General features: G+C 42.8%; 1 protein-coding gene and 1 long non-coding RNA gene across 4 annotated transcripts in view; one reads left to right on the top strand and one right to left on the bottom strand.

Annotated features, from left to right (window-relative positions):
* Positions 1-11,672, bottom strand: part of ZBTB10 (zinc finger and BTB domain containing 10) — a 40,581-nt gene extending 28,909 nt beyond the window's left edge. The window contains exon 1 of one of the 2 annotated variants that reach the window (XM_024251494.3): positions 11,562-11,672. In XM_024251494.3, coding sequence (XP_024107262.1) covers positions 11,562-11,657 — 96 coding nt within the window. In that variant the 5' untranslated portion in view covers positions 11,658-11,672. Of the gene's footprint in view, positions 1-9,648; positions 10,678-11,561 lie in introns of those variants that run through there. The other variant, XM_009243897.4, reaches the window with a different exon arrangement.
* Positions 11,673-11,715: 43 nt separating this feature from the next.
* Positions 11,716-21,138, top strand: part of LOC129061061 (uncharacterized) — a 97,100-nt gene continuing 87,677 nt past the window's right edge. For both annotated transcript variants that reach the window (XR_008528044.2, XR_008528045.2), the window contains exons 1-2: positions 11,716-11,983; positions 13,080-13,222. This is a non-coding gene — a long non-coding RNA (uncharacterized LOC129061061). The remainder of the gene's footprint in view (positions 11,984-13,079; positions 13,223-21,138) is intronic.

Below are 21,138 nucleotides of genomic sequence, written 5' to 3'. Positions count from 1 at the left end.
TCTAAATTAGCTATTTTCTCCTCCTACCAAAACATCCAATTCTGCAAAAACTGTTAAGTCACGGATAGAGGAATCAAAACAAGTCCATTCATGAGTAATACCTATTTTTGTTTTTGGGGAACTGGAGAAAGGAAGTAAGGTAATAATGAGACTTATTTAACCTAAGCTCTTGTATTAAACCAGTATGTTGTATTGGATTATTGCAAATATTTGGTTAAAAGAAAAAAAAAACCAGTATGTTGTGAAATTTCGTATCATGTAGCAAAGAGGAATGCACAATTTAGGACTTGTGTGAAAATGTAAAGAATGATACTAAAACACCTGTAACAATTACTTGTACAGTGTAACTTTCTACAAAAGCATCATTTACTTGGTTTCCCTTTTGAGACTGAGTAAATTTTATTAATTTGCCTATGCTCTCTACAGAAATTACAAATAAGGGGGAAGAATCTTGCTTTGATGCAGGCCCAACACTAAGCTTTGTTACACAAGCTGTACCTGAACCCAAGCTCATTTGGTTCAATGTTCAATCTACTACATATTATAGTAAAAGTATGAATATTGTATGAATATTTGGAAGAAGCAAAAGTTTTCAACACTGAATATCTGGCAGCATATATCTAGGAAGTGTTTGTGGAAGCAGTGAATTAGCATGTACAAGTCAAGAACTGCCTAAAGTCCGTGTATCAAGCAGTTGAAAACACTTCAGGAGGTGGCTATGCCTACTGTAGCAGTCATAACACGCTATGGTCACTGCACCCTGAATTTTCTGGGCCAGTGCCAACTGTTAAGATTCTCTGTCTTTATCATACCAAATGTCCTAATTTTTATAACTAAGACAAAAGCCTATCCACCAAAATATCTGCCCATTCTACTTTGACACAAACTGTACAAATTAAACACTATTCAACCACTATTTTTTTTTTCTCATTACTATGGTACAAGAACAAGAACATTAATGTCCCTTGCTTTTATAACCAACAACAGCAATTTCTTGTTCACCACTGATTAAAGCACTATTCCATGTCTGCAGCAGCTATTAAATATGCCCTTCAAAAAAAAAGAAACCACATAAATAAATATGACCTTCAAAAAAAATGAATCATTTCCAAGAGTATGTGTACTCTCTAAGGAGATCATTATTAGAGGATTTGGGTAAAAGAGCTAAATAAGCACAAAGCACTAAAATAAACTGCCAATATTATTTGCTAAACTCAATAAATTAATAAATTCTTAGTGCCAGAGACAAAATCTTAAAGTAGGTCCCTAATAACTCCAGGTATCTTTGCCTCTTTGGTTCCTTCTTTAACACTCTATGTCCACTTTTGGTATACTGATAACATCAGATATCACTGATAAGTTAAAAAAAATTACTATTTCCACAACTGGTCTTTTCAAATGTAGTGACCTTTTCTAACCTCTCTCCCAAAAAGGAAAACACGATTAGTTCAGACATTAGTCTAAACTGGCTAAACAAGGAGATTTTAAAGAAACAGACATTCAGAGCTAAATATGAAATCTTGAATTTTTTTACTTTTAAAGATGCCCTTTAGTAAGACTTTAGTCTGGATGAGACCTCAAGTCTCCCAAAATTTAGAAAACATAGATAAGTGTCCAGTTAGTTAAAATCCTTATAACCTATTATCTAGATGTTCAATATTTCCAGAACATAGGCTACAAAATAGTAAATATTTTACTCAAGGAAAATGCTTGAAAAGTCCTAACTTTACATATTTATTTAATAAGCATTAAATGAATACCTACTTTGGCCAGGGTCTACACTGGGAACCAAAATGATTCAGTTGCTAATTTGAAGTTACTGTTAGCGGGTAAGACTCTTAAGGTGTTATAAGAGCAGAAAGCAGGTGTATCTAATCCAGTTTTTGTTTTGTTTTGTTTTTAAAGAAAGTGTGGGGATGCTTTTTGGAAGAAACAAGACCTGAGCAGAGCTTTAAAGGATCCAAGGGTGGGATGGGTGGATGAGCACTTCAAGTAAATGAGACAGCATTTAAAAAAAAAAAAAAAAAAAAAAAAAGCCCCAGCATTTTAAAAAAACATAAGATGGTCTACAGCATCCTCAAAAGTTAAGATTTGTAAAAGAACTTCAATGTGATTTCCTAAAAAGCCCTATGGAATGCAAATATGCACTTGGGCACATTTCAGAGGTAAATGTCCATCCATTTTGACCAGATTAAAAAAGAGGGCCATGTAATCTCAGCACTTTGGAAGGCGACAGGATGGCTGGTAGCCAGGAGTTCAAGACCAGCCCAGTCGACATAGCGAAACCCTATCTCTTTAAAAAAAAAAAAAAAAAAGAGAGAGATTTGAACCCCCTTCCCCCTCCCAAATATTAGAGCCATTGCTATAGGCACCTTACAGAGTTTTCAGAAGCAGTGATATAATTGAAATAGCAAAGAAGAGAGATGACTATGGCAGCAAGGTGGAGATTTATTATCAGGGAATGAAGACTGCAAATACTGTGACCAGTTGGCAAGCTATTTTTCCTTTTTTTTTTTTTTTTTGAGACAGTGTCACTCTGTCACCCAGGCTGGAGTGCAGTGGTTAGATCATGGCTGATTGTACCCTCAACCTCCTGGGTTCAAGGGATCCTCCTGTCTCAGCCTCCCAAGTAGCTGGGACTATAAGGTGTGTGCCACCACGCCCAGTTGTTTTATTTTTTTAAATTTTTGTAGAGATAAGAGTCTCCCTGTGTTGCCCAGGCTGGTCTCAAACTCCTGGGCTCAAGCAATCCTCCCACTTTGGCCTCCCAAAGTGCTAGGTTTACAGGTGTGAGCCATGTACCCTCTGGAAAGCTACTGTTAATAGGGCAACATACATGCAAGAAAAAAAGACCTTAATTAGGGAAGATAGATGTCAATGAGGTGTGAAGCAGAGCCTAGAAAAATAGTCTAAAAATCATCAGAACTTTCATGATAAAACAGATGTAAGGGGTGGAGGGAGAGAATCATAGGGTCATCAGCATTCTAGCTTAGGGCCTAAACAACGCCGCCAACTTGTAGGGAATACAAGACCATCACCCAGTCTCCTACACTTTCGCAGGGGTAGAGGAAGAGAGGCTAACTTCAGTTACAAGTAATAGAACGTCAAACAGCACACCTGTAGTCAATCCGTTAATGATAGGAAAATGTTATTCAGTTAAAGAAATAAGCAATTAGTATTTACTACCCTACTCAATTACAGCCCTTTTCCAATAACTGAATTAGCAGAAAAGACATTTCCAACACAAACATTTCAGTGTAAACTAAAAGCATTGAAAACAAAAATCTGTATTACTCTGCAGCAACCCACTGGATTATACTGAAAGAACAAAAACAGTAATTTCTATTTCCAAATTTTAGAACAAATTCATTTTATAGAAGGAAGACAAGGCCATAGCAAGTTTTGCCAAACAAATACATGCTAGTGGCAATGACAAATTATAATAGTTGGTAGAGAAAAAGACAAGAAGGTCTCTTTTGCAGTTTTCTGATCACTCTATATCTTTGAGTGATGACATCCTCTCTGGTAGCTTAAGTACTACCCCCAGAAATTCTAATCCTTTAAGTGTTAGGGAGCAGATGGACGATGGTTATTCAGGTTATTTTTTATCTTTGAGACGGAGTTTCGCTCTTGTTGCCCAAGCTGGAGTACAAGGGCGCAATCTCGCTCACCGCAACCCCTGCCTTCTGCGTTGAAGCGATTCTCCTGCCTCAGCCTCCCAAGTAACTGGGATTACAGGCATGCGCCACCACCACGCCCGGCTAATTTCTTTTTTTTTTTTTTTTTTTTAATTAGAGACGGGGTTTCTCCATGTTGGTCAGGTTGGTCTCGAACTCCCGACCTCAGATGATCCACCCCCCTCGGCCTCCCAAAGTGCTGGGATTACAGGCGTGAGCCACCGCGCCCGGCCTATTCAGGTTATTATAACATCCTGCCAACCAGTTCTCTCCTCAAACTCTAAACCCACACACTACGCAGGTGCCTCTAGATTGCAACACATACACATTTGATAATGATTCTCCCCTGCTTAAAACTGCTATTGTTGCCCATTTGTTAAGAGAATAAAATTTAATGTTTTCAGCATGACAGGAGATCCTCCATGACCTCGACTCTATCTATTCAAACTTGATTTTTCATCCTGCACAGCAACCAAACTCTCCCTTCTCTAAGATACCATTCTTCACTTTCCTCAGGCTGTGTGTGTGTGTGTGTGTGTGTGTGTGTGTGTGTGTGTGTGTTTTCTGAGGCAGTCTCGCTTGTCGCCCCAGTTGGAGTGCAGTGGGGTGCCTGCTAGGTTCAAGTGATTCTCCTGCCTCAGCCTCCCAAGTAGCTGGGATTACAGGCACCTGCCACCACGCCTGGCTTGTTTTTGTATTTTCAGTAGAGACGGGGTTTCACAGTGTTGGCCAGGCTGGTCTCGAAGTCCTGACCTCAAGTGATCCACCCACCTTGGCCTCCCAAAGTGCTGGGATTACAGGTGTGAACCACTCACTGCGCCTGGCTCCTCCTTAGGCAGTTTCTAATTGCATTGCCTAAATGCCCTCACCATCCTGGTCAACACCTATGAATTAAACGCAATTAAAATTCAAGAATCAGTTGTACAAGCTTCTTCCAACCTTTGCAGGTAGAACTGATCATACTCCCTTAAGAATCTTCAGGCCGGGTGCGTGGCTCACGCCTGTAATCCCAGCACTCTGGGAGGCCGAGGTGGGCAGATCACGAGATCAGGAGATAGAGACTATCCTGGCCAACATACTGAAACCCCGTCTCCTACTAGAAATACAAAAATTAGCCTAGCATGGTGGCATGTGCCTGTAGTCCCAGCTAATCAGGAGGTTGAGGCAGAAGAATCGCTTGAACCCAGGAGGCGGAGGTTGCAGTGAGCCAAGATCACATCACTGCACTCCAGCCTGGGTGACAAGAGTGAGACCCCATCTCAAAAAAAAAAAAAAATCTTCAACGTACCCTGATTATATACTGCTACCATGGTATCTGGGTCTTTTTTCGGTCATGTCTGTCTCTCCTTACTAAACTACAAGTTCCTTGAGGACAGAGAGAATAAATGTTTTATTTACAGATTTTTATCTCCAGTGCTTTGCATCAACCAAATACAACTAAATTTAAGATAGAGCAGGAAGCTAATCCTAGGTACACAATAAGGTATACAGTCAGACACTGCTAACAAGTTTGAAAAGCATAAGGGCTATGAACTAGCTGTTACTGAATAAAACACAAAGAATAAATTATAAATAGTGTAAAATATATAAATAAGAAACAATGGAATTTAATGGGCTACAGGCTCAACTCTAATCGATTTTTCCTCAGTGAAAGGTCTTTCAGACTTTCTTCCTAAAGTGTTAAAAACCAACCAACTAACCAACCAACCAACCTTCTGCCCTTATTTCTGCCATAAACAAATTAGGCTGATAGATCTGCCTTACATTCTTTGTTTGCTCAGCTACTGACATCAATATATTCCAACTGGAAATTTCAATCAGATCACTGGTCTGAATTCATTACTTAGTTTCTGTAAAGGTTAACTAAATTTACAACAATAATACATTTGGGTGCATGTTTCTCCCAGGAAGAGTTGACAGGATGTGTGACTTAGGCTATGAAAATTTCACAATTAGGTAGAAAGTGGTCTAAACCAAGAATAAGTGGTAATCACTGTTATTAAGGAATTTTAAAGTCTTCTGGGCCAAATGGTCAGATACTGAATGAGCTAATCATCAAGCCTGACTCTGACGATGTAGTCAATTGTTACTCAAAATTAAACTATTAATTGTCCCTCATATCCTTATAAATACAGGGACACCTCGGAAATAGAAGGCTCAAAACACAGACTCAGAAAGCATGTTTTAAAAGACTCTCCCATGAACAGTCCACAATAACCAACGTCCAATTAACAGAAGGATTAACTTTTTGGTCACTACCAAGGGATTAACAAAAAGATACTTTTCTTACTTAGAGGAAAGTAACCTTTCATGACATACAGTTATGCATCACTTAACGAGAGGCATATGATCTGAGAGATGCATCGATTTTGTCACTGTGCCTTAGCGTACACAAACCTAGATGGTATAACCTACTACACACCTAGGTTATATGGTCAGGCCTATTGCTCCCAGACTACAAACCTGTACACTATGTTACTGTAAGGAATACTTTAGGCAATTGTAACACAATAGTATTTGTGTATCTAATCTATCTAAACATGAAAAAGGTACAGTAAAAATATGGCACACCTTATAGGGCACTCACCATGAACAGAGCTGGCATACCTGGAAGCTGCTCTGGGTGAGTCAGTGAGCGGTGACTGAATGAAAGGCCTAGGACATTACCATACACTGCTGTAGATTTTATGAGCACCGTACACTTAGGCTACACTAAGTACAGACAGGGTCTCACCATGTTGGTCAGGCTGGTCTCGAACTCCTGACCTCAAGTGATCCACCCACCTCGGCCTCCCAAAGTGCTGGGATTACAAAACAAAGTGCGCTACAACTTTACGGTATCACCAGGCGATAGTAATTTTTCAGCTCCACTATAATCTTATGGGACCATTATCATATATGCAGTCCATCCTCGAGAACGTCATGCAGTACATGACTGTGTTAAGATGTGGCCAAATTCCTCTCAGAAACGGGACTCTTTGAGAAATAATTGGGAAAATAGGAGTTTAGTACTCCTAGACGCAAACTGATTTCTTGCCTAGAAGAATTCTAAAACTCTAATTTCCATGTTATTAAGACAAGATATTAAGAGTGTCTTTGTGAAGCTGAGAAAAATTGCATGTATGAGAAATAGGCTCAGAATGTTCAAAGAACCTGATGGCCACAAAGTCTCTGAAGGTATAAAAAGGAGAACTGATTGGTGATCAAGATGAGTAATAATGGCCAGGCTCAGTGGCTCACACCTGTAATCCCAGCATTTTGGGGAGGTCAAGGTGGGAGAACTGCTTGAGCCCAAAAGGTTGAGACCAGCCTGGGCAACATAGCGAGACTCCCATTTCAACAAAAAACTTAAAAATTAGCCAGGAATGGTGGCGCGCACCTGTAGTTTTAGCTACTCGGGAGGATGCCTGAGCCCAGGAGGCTGCAGTGAGCCTTTATCTCACCACTGCACTCCAGCCTGGGCAATAGAGTCACTGTCTCAAAAAGACAAAACAAAAAGGTAATAATGATAATAAATAACGGCACTAAGTGGTTTTATGCTGGCACATATACTTTGCATACATAACGAAACTAGAAGTTAACTAATTTGCCTACTCAAAAAGTAGAGATTTAGGAGCAAAGTCCTCTGACCTTAAGCCCAAGTAGGCGCTTACATTACGTGTTGTGTTATACTGCCTCCCACAGGTAATTGGAGACTACAGAAGAACGAAAAAAAAATGAGTGCACTCTGCCCAAGAGTAAAACAGATCAGGAACCTGTCACTCATGTTAAGACAAACAGATATTTATATAGGTGGTACCTGGGGGGTTGATAACAAGATATCCCCTCAAGATTAGTTATAATGAAAGTAAGAAATGATTAGGATCAATTCAAAGTGAAAACACCCAAAATCCAATCAAGGAAACCAACACATAACCTTAGGACACACAGGACTTACTAAAACTGTAGCCCTTAATATATGCATATTGTATAGAATGTCCCAAAGAAAGGAGATGGCCTGCAGATTGCATTGATGGGGGAATTTAAAGGAGTGAAGAGGAAGAGAGTCTTAGTTCAGGTCAAGTTTAGAAAGGTTTTTCTTAGGAATTCCAAGACTCAGATATAAACCCAGAGGAGAAGAATACACTCAAGCTGAGGCTACCTTAAGGTTATCCAATTAATGCCCCTTCTTCTGATTTCAGGTTCACTAAAGGAGCTAATTATAATTTGCATTCCCATTCAGATCTGCCTACAGGGACAGACTATGCTGATAAAGAGGAATTGGTCCACAGCAGATTAAGAAAATTCATCCCATTTAAAATTTTCTAAGTGACCAATCTAGCCCTATTTAACTTTCATTTTCACAAGTCCCCTGCAACTCCATCATCTTACTACATAACTTCAGGAATGTTACTTAACCCTTTAAGGCTTTAGATTCCTCTTCTGTAAAATGGGAACAAAAAATAAATACTTTGCAGAATAAATGTGTTTGGCACACGGAAGACAAGGAACTGTTAGTTCCATTTCACTCTATTGCCCAAGCTCACAAAGCTAGTTAACTGCAGAAAGCTGAGGTCTGAACCCAGATTTACTCCAAATCCATTCTTTTTCCATTACGACATTCCTTACAGGCTCTAGTCTCAGTGGGGTCACCCCAGACTCTTAGGACAATTTACTTAACCTTTCTTGGCCTTGTATCTTTAAATGACCTTCCTTCTAGGGCTTAGGCAACTAAAATGTGTGCAAAACAACAACAAAAACCCTACTACATTGTCCACTGGGGCGGGGGCGGGGGAATCACCCTGTGCTTTAAAGTTAAAGCCCTAACTTCTGAGAAACATGGGTGCTGTGTCTGTGGGGTTACTGGTGCGCCTAATTAACCCCAGGGTAAGTGTGCTGAACGGCAGAATCATTCCAATAAACAGACTACTATCTGAGAGCTAACTTTATAAAATCAACGACTGGCTACCAATACTAAAGAATGAATTCCATCCACCACCACAGGTTGCCTTAAAGTCAAAAAGGAGAACTGATCAACATCTGTTTGGCTTGAACACAGATTATCAAAATAGTAAGGCTTACTATCTTTAGACTGGAAATGTTAAAACAAGGACTAAGAACTAAAGTACAGCTTACTTGTTTTGTAAGCACTTTCACGGCGTTTGGTAAATAAATTCCCTACCAATCCAAATCCACTACTTGATACAAATAACTACACATTAAACATTTCTAATACTAAGTACTTAATTGTAAATTGCATTTAAAAATCTTTCTGAAAAGGAACAGTACAAAAAAAAATCTCAGCACAAAAATCTGAGTAAAAGTAAACAACTAAAAACTACAATAATTTACCAAAACCAGGCCGTAGTAAGAAAGTTCAACAGAGACTAATTTAGTAAAATTATTCACAAGAGCAAGGAGTTCCAAATAGCATTCTCTACATTTACATACTGCTCTCATACTTCACATTATCTTGATTTCATATAAATAATTTTTTCGGCTGGACGTTTTCCTGAAACGGGTAGCCTTAAAGGTAAACTGTTTAATCCATTCTTCAAAGAGTTGCCCGATTTGACTTCGACCAGCACACTAAACGTCTGTGAGCATAGACCAGCTTCTCTAAAATCACAGCTAATAAAATTTATTACCGCAAAGTCAGCCTTTTAGGTTAAAACCTTCAACCTCACTTTCTTTTTGATTCAATCTGATAAGAAATCTGAGTCATAAAAAAAAAAAAAATCCAGCGCTACGACAAGACAATTGTCATTCCATCCCCTTCCCCCCACAACACATACATAACTTTTTCAAAACTTGTTCCCAGGCTTTCTAAACCCCCACGCCTAAGCTTCCCGCACCTCTCAACTGGAACGATGTCTTCACCCAGGAAAATGGTTTTGAGGTTTTTTTTCCGGGGGGGGGGTGGGGGTGAAGGGAGTGCTGATAAACCTTTCCCTAAAAGATCTCAAAAAAGTAGGAGCAGGATATACTGTACCTGGGCGTTGGCTTCGTGGAGTTTGTGCTCGGTAGAGACGTGGTGCCTCAGGAGGAGGGTTTTCTTGTAGTTGCGGGTCCCTCGCGAAAGCTCATCATGCCCCACTTGGGGAAGGTCCACGCTTCCCCCATCTGCAGGGGTCTTTTGGCACCAGCCGCAAGACATAAGACCAGTATCCTTGGAATAGCGCAGCCAGGGAAAGTCCTTGAGCCAGGAGGTCTGGAAGGAGCATTGAAGCTTCTGCATTAGAGACTTGGGCCGCGCGAGCGGGAAGTGCTGGACAGTCTCTCCTTCGCCAGCTCCCACACCGCTGCCCTCCACTTCGTCCCCGCCATCGCCGCCCGACCGCCTGCTGCTGCTGCAGCTGCCGCCTTCCGCCCCGCTGCCGTCGCCCAGGCTCGCCCCCTCCTCCTCGTCCTCGGTGCTGTCGCTCAGGGACGCGCCGTCCTGCATCAACTCCTTCCCCTCCAGCGCGTCCAGCTCCAGATCCACAGTCGCCGGCCCTCGCCCATTGAAATGCCTCAAGGGCCACGCCGAGGTCTCGGGGCGGCCGCGGCTACTGCCATTGTTGCCGAGACCCCCGCCGCCGCCGCCTCGGAAGGCCAGAGTCCGACGGTTCCTTTCCGCTAGCAGGGGGCCCCCAGCGCCACCGCCGCCAAGCGAGGTGGGGCCGCCCGCGTCTTGGGGGAGCAGCAACTCCTTGGCTTCCTCGGCGGCGCCGGCGGCCGCCCCGGCGGAGGCCTCCAGGTCTTGGGGCTCCAGGCCCTCCAATTCCACTTCCTCGTCGGCCCCCCGCCCATTAGGCGGCTGAAGCGCGGGCGGCGCTGGCGGCGGGGGCTGTCTCGGCTGCGGCTGCGGAGGCCAAGCTGAGGCCTCCCCGCCAGCGTTATTGTTCGTGGAGCCGCCGCCGCTAGCGGTGACCAACCCGCCTCCTCGGAACGCCAGCGTCCTGCGGTTCATTTCACTGAACGACATGGCGCGCGCCGCCGCCGCCGCTGCCGCCGCCGCCCGGTGCCCCGGCTCGCGCACGGCCTCGGGCCGCGTCCCGCGCGCTCCCCGCAGCTCCCCCTCTGTCTCGCCCCCGCCCCCGCCCCCGGCGTTCCGGTCTCGCGGGGCTCGGCCTCGCCCTCTCGCCCGGCAGCCCGGCTCGCGCTCGCTCCCGGGGCTGCTGCACGCGTCCGCTGCCGCTGCCGGGCCGACGCCTCCGGCCGCTCTCTCGTCCTCCACCCCCGCCCCGCCGCGCTCCGGGCAGCGTCCCGCGCGGAGAAGGGGGCGGGCGGCGGAGAGGTGAGGAGCGAGCCGGGAGCAAGCGAGGCCTTCGAAGTTGAGCAGCGGAGTGCGGGGAGACCCTCCGCTGCCCCCTCTTTAAATCCGCGCGCACACACCGACCCTCCACACAGATATCCTTCCTCCGCGCGCCGAGGAGTCCCGACGCCGCCGCCGGCTTCGCAGGCGCTGAGGGTGAGAGGCACGCTAAGCTGCTCGGCTCCGCCACATAACGAAGCGACAATAAAGCCGGCGGAGCGTTTCCGTCCGACCAGGCCCTGGCGGAGGTCGAATGGCAAATGAACAACGGACCGTGCGCCCACAATGCACCGGGGTAGCAGTAACCGCTGGAGGGGGAAAGGGTGGGGGCCGGGCTGGGGGAGGGGGGCTGGGCTTGGGGCTGGGCTGGGGTGGGGTGGGGGCGCCAGGGGACCGGGAAAGGGGCTGGGCTGCGCCTCCGGCCTGGGGGCGGGGGTGCGGCCGCGGGGAAGGAAGTCGGCCGAGGGGCGGGGGACAAAAGGCCGGGCGGCGGGCTGGGGGTCTCAGGGAGGGGGCGGGCGTGTGCGGCTGGGGCCGGGCTACGCGGAGGACAAACAGCTGGCGAGTGTCAGGGTCTGGCCGCCTCCCCGCTGCCCACACGCACCTACCCGCGCCCGGGACGCGCATTTTCCTTCTCTCGCCACGAGTTCACCTGGGACTTTGCAAATAACTGTGCGGTGGGAGCTGCGCTCCAGCCTTGTCATTTGCTGAGGGTGGGTGGCGGTGCCCAAGGAAGTGAACTTATTTTGTTCCTTCACAAAGACTGGACCAGGCGGTGCCTTTCACGCGAAGAGGTTACGACCACGGACACAACCTCCTTTGATGCATTGTGCGAGGCAGCACCTCGGGCCCCGGGCAATAATCATTTCACAGAAAATGCACCGCCCCGAGTGTCTTATTGCTGTGATGAAATGGAAATTTAAATAAAAGGTCGAACACGTGCGTTCACTGGGAAGTATTGACATGGGTGTTACATCACCAGCAGCCAATCAGATAACTACAGTCGTGTTTATACTTCTACAACCACCTTGTGAGTATTACAGTATGTCATAACGTTATAAATATTAGGCAGGGTTTTCCCCAGGAGGGGGGAGGAGTCTGCTTCTAAGGACGTTGTGAGCGGCTCCGAAGATTGTGTGTTTAAAGTCAACAATTCATTTTTAAGACTTTTTTCAAACTGTTTACATTACGTGGACTTTAGATTGATTCTGACAGAATGAACTGGAAATGAAATCCCACAGTTATGATCGTAGTAGAGTTTTTTTTTTTTCCAGTTTAGGGCCCTTATACTCCTTTTAAAAAATTTTAATATGCTAAATTTAGCAAATACTAAAGTGTTAAGACTCATCTGACAACGTGAGAATTTAAGCCTATTTCAGGTTAAAAAAAAAGATGTTTTCAAGTTATGGAGGGGCTTTTTACTCTTAAGCAACATATGTATTAGAAGCTGAATCACGAACTGATAAAATGCTCAAGATAATTGTTGACTAAAAAAAGAAGATGGCAGGACAAATTTTTTACATTAATACATATGTGCAGAAAATGAGAAATATACATGAACTCTTTACAGTTATAATCTAATGGGAAGGGTTATGTTAAAGGCTTGAACCTCGTAAATAATATATTAATGTAAATAAAGTTATATATGTTTTATGAGGAACAGGTGTTACAATTTTTAGACCCTCTAGTTTTATGATTCTTATTCTCTTCAAAAGTTCTTTTTCTATTTCAAAACTAAGAGCAATATGTAAAGCTTTGTATAATATGGAATATGGTATGTATTTCAAGGTTACTTTAAAAAGCAAGCTTTGGCTGGTCCCAAGGTAGTGAATTGTCTCAATTAGTTATTCACAGTTGGTTGCCCATTGTGCCACTCTTTCCCCACTTCCACTTGACTAGTCTTTTAAAAATAAATAAATATTTAAATAAACAAGTCTTCTCAAACATTATAAAAGACCGTTTTTGTTAATATTTTTTAAATGGGCTAACATGAATCCACATCCAGACTCATATTAATTGTATAGATTTATTCAAAGCAAAATTCACTTGATTCACTGTAATTTTTAGTACCTGTGTTGATGAGCAGTGTTGTATATCAAACAAAAAACATTGGTTTTATCTTGTAGATTACATGTAATTTTAATGTAAAGAATGACAGTACTATCTTGCCACAAAAGGATTTTGGCTTTGAGTTATTTTTCCAGTAATAAACATATTCTCATCTGGCCACCAGTGACCAAGAGCTTGAAATTCTGATATAGTTCCTCAGGTGGGTACAGTTGTAGGGTGTTTTTGTTTGTTTCTTTGTTTGTTTTGTCCTGCTTTGTTTTAGTTGCTGGGAAGTTTAAGACAGTGGAGTCTGTGATCTTGACCTAATTTGTACCCTTAAGAAATAAGAGAACTCTGCCTAGTGAGGCTGTGTATAATATGTGCCACATATGGAAGAATGCCATGATAATACTTGTGCTCTGTTTTTAATGTGTGTTTTTTTTTCATTGTAGGCATTTTGAAAATAAATACATTTATTATATTTTAATCACCACAGCCTCCACCCCCATAAAAAGAGGGAAGAGTTACGGAAGTTAATTACTTATCTAGGATCAAGGTGATGGGAAATGAAAATGGACTTAAAAATTTTTATTTTGCTGGGCACGGTGGCTCACGCCTGTAATCCCAGCACTTTGGGGGCTGAGGTGGGCGGATCATGAGGTCTGGAGTTCAAGACCAGCCTGACCAACATGGTGAAACCCCGTCTCTACTAAAAATTCAAAAAATTAGCCTGGCGTGGTGGCGCTCGCCTGTAATCCCAGCTACTCGGGAGGCTGAGGTAGAAGAATCGCTTGAACCCGAGAGTCGGAGGTTGCAGTGAGCCGAGATCATGCCATTGCACTCCAGCCTGGGCGACAGAGCGAGATTCCGTCTCAAAAAAAAAAAAAAGAATTTTTATTTCAACTCTAAAGCTTGTTTTCCTTCCAAAACTGTTAAATTCAAATGTTTGCTACTTCTCATCTCGTATCCTAGTACATAGTAGGCACTATATAAATTTATGTTAATATTATTTTTGCTAATAGTGCCAGAATCAACCAAAAACGTTTAAATCCATAATTGTGTTGTGTCAGAACTGCCTTTTTCTCAGACATGTATCTTACCTTATGTTTTATAAAATCCTCATTGTCTTCTATCTGAAGTTATGTTTAAACATGGACTAATTAGGAATGAATGACACTAGATTCAGGTGGTACAAATAAATGACTTAAATTCTAGGACCACTGAACTAACAGTATCAGGGTGATGTGTGTGTGTTTGTGTGTGATTGAGTATGCATGCCTGTGTATTTATATATTTATTATTATATATATGTGTGTATATATGTATATGTATTCAGTTTTCTTCCTCTAAGCCCTGAAGGAAGGTGGAAATCAGAAACAAAGCTCAAGAGGATACTAATCACAAATGTCTCAGAATACTCTGTAAGAAGGGAACTTTGAGTAACAGAAGGGGATCTCCTACACTGTAAATGGAGTTTTTAGGAATTCCCCAAGCCCTTCCAGTCTCCTACTAGCAAGCAGGGATGTGTTCTCCCCTCTCACCCCTATACTTATTGTTAGGGTACTACCATATTCAAGGGAATTCCCCCTTATGCTTACCAGGGGAACCCCTTAAGAATGGGGCATCCCCAACCAATTTGTCCCCTAATTTCACCTTACCCCACGTAAAACTGCTGTAGATTACACTTGTTACTGGCTCGCCATATCTCTGTGATGGGGCTTAGCTTCTATACCTGGCCCAGCTGATCTTTGAGGGTCAAACTTGACTGTCGTTCACTGCCTTGGTAGAGGTACTTTGCCTCTTTAGGCTCTAGCGACAGTAGCCTTTCTGTCTGTGGGATTGACATGAGTTATCTACCAAAATGAAGCACATGAGAACAGGGACTGTCTTATACCTCCATCCCACCCCCACCAGTACATAGTAGGCAAGTAGTAAGTGTTCGTTGAATAATTTAATATATCTTCCCTTGCAGTCAATTTTGGTAGGCAGCTTTTTCTTCTGTTTCCTTTTCCTTTTTTTTATTTTTTTTATTTTTTTGGCTTAGTGCAAAAATATTCTTCTTAAAGGTACCGAGTGACCAGGCATGGTGGCTCACACCTGTAATCCCAGCACTTCGGGAGGCCGAGGCAGGTGGCATCACCTGAGGTCGGGAGTTCAAGACCAGCCTGGCCAACATGGTGAAACCCCATCTCTACTAAAAATACAAAATTAGCCGGGCACGGTGGCGCATGCCTGTAATCCCATCTACTCGGGAGGCTGAGGCAGGAGACTCACTTGAACCTGGGAAGCAGAGGTTGCAGTGAGCCAAGATCGAGCCATTGCACTCCAGCCTGGGCAACAAGAGTGAAACTCCGTCTCAAAAAAAAAAAAAAAAAAGAAAACTCATTTCTACTAAAAATACAAAAATTAACCAGGCGTGGTGGCAGGCGCCTGTAATCCTAGCTACTTGGGAGGCTGAGACAGGAGAATCACTTGAACCCGGGTGATGGAGGTTGCAGTGAGCTGAGACTGCACCATTGTACTCCAGCCTGGGTGATGAGTGAAACTCTGTCTCAGAAAAATAATAAAAAATAAAGGTAGCGAGTTAATGTTGCCATTGCCTTTATGTTAAAAACAGTAATAATCATAGTTAGATATAAATAGTATTAGTGCCATTTTCTATGTAGTTTATAGTGAATTACAAACATTGGGTTTACAGAACCTCGCTGAGTTAATTCATGATAGGTATTATTATCATCTTTTAACAGATGAGGAGACGATGTGCAAAAAGGCTAAATAACTTACTTGAGGTTATTGAATGAGGCAGAAGTTAAGTTGGTAAGATTGCAGATGGGAGTAATGCCCTGCAGTCTAAGGCACTGTTGGCTACTATATATCTGCATAACTATAAGCTACAATAAATTTTAAATTTTCTTGTTCAATTATCTCATTGAGGGAGGAAAGAAAAAAGCATCACCCCTATTTCCAGTACCCAGAATTAACCACTGTTGTATAAATACAGTCTCCTTTTTCTCTGTGCCTAGCTAAAAAAAATTTTTTTTTGGTGTTTATAAGTTATAGATCCTAGATATTTGTGCTTTTAGTTAATAATATGTTTTAATATAATGAAGTTTTTTTGTATCATTTCAATGACTATGGATATATCATAATTGATTTAACTAGCCGGGCATAGTGGCTCATGCCTGTAATCCCACCTTGGGAAGCCGAGGCGGGCATATCACCTGAGGTCAGGAGTTTCAGACCAGCCTGGGCAACATGGTAAAACCCTGTCTTTACTAAAAATACAAAAATTAGCTGGGTGTGGTGGCATGCACCTGTAATCCTAGCTACTTGGGAGGCTGAGGCAGGAGAATCGCTTGAACCCGGGATAGGGAGGTTGCAGTGAGCTGAGATTGGCGCCACTGCACTCCAGCTTGGGCAACAGAGCAAGACTCTTGTCTCAAAAAATAAAAAATAAAAATTTAAAAATGATTTAACCAGTGTTCCACTGTTAAACATTTCATTGTTTACAGGTGGGCTTGTGAGTTTTTCTTTTTTTTACCATTATAAACAATTCTTCAGTGAACATCCTTGAAAGTAAAACTTTGTAAATACTATTTTGTTAGGGTGAATTCTAAAAAGGGGAATCTGTGGCAAAGGGAATGAACATTTTATAAACAAAGGATTTTTAAAGTGAACTAGGAAAAAGAAATCTGTGATATATGTGATAGACAAAGGCTTAATATCACTGACATACACGGAGGCCTAATCAATTTTAAAAACACAAATATAATGGAAGAAAAAATGTGCGGAGGACATGTATTAAAAAGTTGTATACAAAGTGCTACCATCTGAAACACAAGTGCCATGGCCTGAACATTTGTGTTCTCCCCAGAATGTATATGCTGAAACCTAAGCCCCATGGTAATGGTATTAAGAAGTGGGGCCGGGCCAGGTGCAGTGGTTCCTTCCTGTAATCCCAGCACTTTGGGAGGCCAAGGTGGGCTGATCACAGGGTCAGGAGTTCGAGCCCAGCCTGACCAACATGGTGAAACCCCATCTCTACAAAAAATACAAAAATTAGCCAGGCATGGTGGCACAAACCTGTAATCCCAGCTACTCAGGAAGCTGAGGCAAAAGAATCACTTGAACCTGGGAGGCAGAGGTTGCAGTGAGCCAAGATCGTGCCACTGCACTCCAGCCTGGGAGACAGAGCGAGACTCTGTCTCAAAAAAAAAAAAAAGAAGTGGGGCCTTTGAGGTGATTAGGTCATGAGGACAGAGTCCACACGAATGGGAGTAGAGCCCTTATAAAAGAGGCTTGTGGAAGAGCTTGTTTATCCTTCTACTATGTGCAGTGACAAGGTGCTGTCTATGAGGAACAGGCCTCTTCCAGACACTGAATCTGCTTGTGCCTTAATCTTGGACTTCCCAGCTTCCAGAACTGAGAAATACATTTCTGTTGTTTTTAAACTACTGTTTGTGGTATTTTGTTATAGCAGTCCAAACAGATTTAAGACAAGTGACTAGAAAACATTCAAAAAGATGTGCAGTCTTGGCCAGTAATCAGAAATCTGCATAAAAGACACCATTGATAAGTAGTTTTTTTAACCCATCCAAGGTATAGTAAAATGAGCATCGTGGGAATATAGATAGGAACAAGTTTTCTGCTAGGTTGCTTGTATGTATCAACATATAAAATGTGCATATAATTTTTTACCCAGCAATTTCAGCACTAAGAATTTATCCTGGATAGATGTATTAAGATGTCCATGCAAACATGTTTATTGCAGCACTGTTTACAAGCCTAAAAAACAGGATCAAGAAGATCCCTTGACCTTCCGTTTATTCTATTCCATTCTATACTATTTATATGCATTATGGTACATTCCTATAATAAATTATTGAGCAGCCATTAAAAGATTAATCTTAAAGAGTCTCGCTTTGTCACCCAGGTCGGAGTGCAATGGCATAATCTCGGCTCACTGCAGCCTCCACCTCCCAGGTTCAAGTAATCCTCCTGCTTCAGCCTGCTGAGTAGCTGGGATTACAAGCACGTGCTACCATGCCCAGCTAATTTTTGTATTTTGGTAGAGATTGGGTTTTACCATGTTGGCCAGGCTGGCCTCGAACTCCTGACCTCGGGTGATCCGCCCCCCTCAGCCTCCCAAAGTGCTGGGATTACAGATGTGAGTCACCGCAGCCAGTCAAAAGATCAGTCTTTTCTGTCGCCCAGGCTGGAGTGCAGTGGTGCAATCTTAGCTCACTGCAAGCCCGCCTCCTGGGTTCACGCCATTCTCCTGCCTCAGCCTCCAGAGTAGCTGGGACTACAGGAGCCTGCCATCATGCCCGGCTAATTTTTTTTTTGTATTTTTAGTAGAGACGGGGTTTCATCGTGATCTTGATCTCCTGACCTCATGATCTGCCCATCTCGGCCTCCCAAAGTGCTGGGATTACAGGCCTGAGCCACCACGCCCAGCCAAAAGATCAATCTTTTGATTGAAAAGATCAAGCTTGTCTGGGCGTGGTGGCTCAGGCCTGTAATCCTAGCACTTTGGGAGGCTGAGGTGGACGGATTACCTGAGGTCAGGAGTTCCAGACCAGCCCGGCCAACATAGCGAAACCCGGTCTCTATTAAAAATACAAAAATTAGGCGTGGTGGCACATGCCTATAAACCCAGCTACTCAGGAGGCTGAGGCACAAGAATCACTGGAACCTGGGAGGTGGAGGTTGCAAAAAATAAAAAAATTAGCTTGGTGTGGTGGCTCACACCTGTAGTCCCAGCTACTTGGGAGGTAGAGCTGGGAAGATCCCTTGAACCCAGGAGTTTGAGGCTGCAGTGAGCTATGGTCACATGGCTGCCCTCCAGCCTGGGCAACAGAGCAAGACCTTATCTCAAACAAACAAAATCAATGCCATGGTTTTCCCTAGCATTTTGAAGGATAAGTACTGTTCATTCTTCTTTTTCTCCACTTATGAACCAATTTTGGCCTGCCCCCCAAATTAAACACAAAAGATTCAAAAGATTAAAAACCATGGTATTTCTTTTCTTAGAAAATTTCAATCTCTTTAAAACATTATTTATTTTACAAGAGCTTAAATTTACATGCATATTTTCAGAGAAGCATCTGTCACAATAACTCATACATTCTGGCCGTGCCCTCCTATCCATTCTCTACAGAAGTCAGTAATCTTTTCAAAATGCAAATCTGATCCTATCACGCTACCCACACTCATGATTCTTGATCCCTTCATGCCTAAAACCCTTCAAAGTTTCAGTTATTTTCTGTTGGTCTATTACACATATCAAAACACTTCTGAAATGGCTACCGAGCCCAGCAAGGTTTGGTGGTCATGTACTGCTCCAGCCTCTCATCTCTCCAACACTCTCCTCCTTCCCTCCTTCACATTTGCTTTGAGAACTATCTGGCCTTTGCACAAGCCGTTGTTCCCTGCTGTAAAACTCTTCCCTCCCTTCTCCTAATTGACACACATTCATCCTTAGATCACTTTCTTAGGGCAGCTTTCTCTGACCACCCACAGCCCCAGATATTCAAATATCGTAATACAGATTATCCTAGCATTCTTCTAACTCTCCCTCCCAGCCCTTGTCACAATTGCAGTTTTTAAACTTTTATAATTATTTCCTTAGGGCATTGATTATTGCATTAAACTGAAAATTGTGTGAGGGCAGGGTCCATTGCTGGTTTTGCTCAATATTGTGTTTTCAGAAGTTGGAAACAGTGACTGTGACATAGTGGACAATCAGTAAAGATTTGTTGAATGAATAAATATATAAATCTGCAAATTTGTGGGCACTATAGGTACCAAGAACCTTGAACTTACAATAAAAGACTAAAACATAGATCAGAATTTTGCTGAATAAGCCAGTAGAACAGAAACATAGTAGATTTTAAATGTTAATAATATCTGCATTGTATTTTTGTTTTTATTTATTTATTTTGAGATAAGAGTCTTGCTCTGTCGCCCAGGGTGGAGTGCAGTGGCGCAGTCTTGGCTCACTGCAACCTCTGCCTCTTGGGTTCAAACAACTCTCCTGCCTCAGCCTTCCAAGTAGCTGGGATTACAGGTGTGTGCCCCCACCTCCGGCTAGTTTTTGTGTTTTTAGTAGAGATGGGGTTTCACCATGTTGGCCCGGCTGGCCTTGAACTCCTGACCTCAAGGGGTCCACCCACCTTGGCCTCGCAAAGTGCTGGGATTACAGGTGCAAGCCACTGCGCCTGGCCAAAATAGATTCTTTTTATAATCTATTTTGATATAAATTTAATTTTGTGGGCTGCAAAGAATGGGAACAATAGAATACAGGTTGATATTTATTATTTGAAAGTAATTATTATTAATAAAACCACATTACTGATTTCTGTTCATTAGGAGACGTATCCCAAATGTTTACTTCACAGATGCTATTTGTTTCACAGACTCATTTCTCTGGTAAATCAATTAACTCGACTCCGTTCGGTAGCAACAGATTTCACACTAATCCACTTCTTACAAGTTTACAGTGCAAACCAGTTACCTTCAGAAGGATCAAGTGAGAAAATGTGGAAGAGAGAAAGATGCCAAGGCCATAATGGTATAGTGCTATGAAGAAATACTGTAAACAGTGCTTTCTACACAACTTTATGCAAAAACTTCATAGGAGGCTTTAGGTTCAAATAGGGTGACTTCAATCCTCCAGAACTTGGAGATGATGTCCAGATGAGAAAATACCACACTTTGAAAGCTAGTGATAATAGAATCAGCATAAATAATGAGATTAGTCTTTACAAAAGAAATCTGCCATCCCAAAGATGTGTTTGGGGTGACTGTCATCTGTTTCAGACTGAGAGCACATCCCAGGATTGGAATGTAACTTCAAAGAAAGCTCTGATACTTTCAGGTCTAGTCCAGTGTTCTTCAAACTGGGGTACGCTTAGCCCTGGAGGTACACAAAGAATTTCCAAGGAGTGTGTGAGCACATGAACTGTTTTTAAGAGAATTGATTCTCAGGCTTTCCACTTGCAAATGGCCTTTTTCTCCTAAAACTAAACTGTTGGAAAATGCTCCTGTCAAGCTGTTTTTTCTTTTCCACCTCTCCTTTCACAATCACTCTTCTCCCATTTTACCAAAAAAGTCATGCTTTCACCATATAGGCAT

The sequence above is a fragment of the Pongo abelii genome, chromosome 7 (genome assembly GCF_028885655.2).
Source record: "Pongo abelii isolate AG06213 chromosome 7, NHGRI_mPonAbe1-v2.0_pri, whole genome shotgun sequence".
Lineage (NCBI taxonomy): Eukaryota > Metazoa > Chordata > Mammalia > Primates > Hominidae > Pongo > Pongo abelii.
Note: the sequence above shows the minus strand (reverse complement) of the source record. Positions and strands in the feature narration are given on the sequence as shown.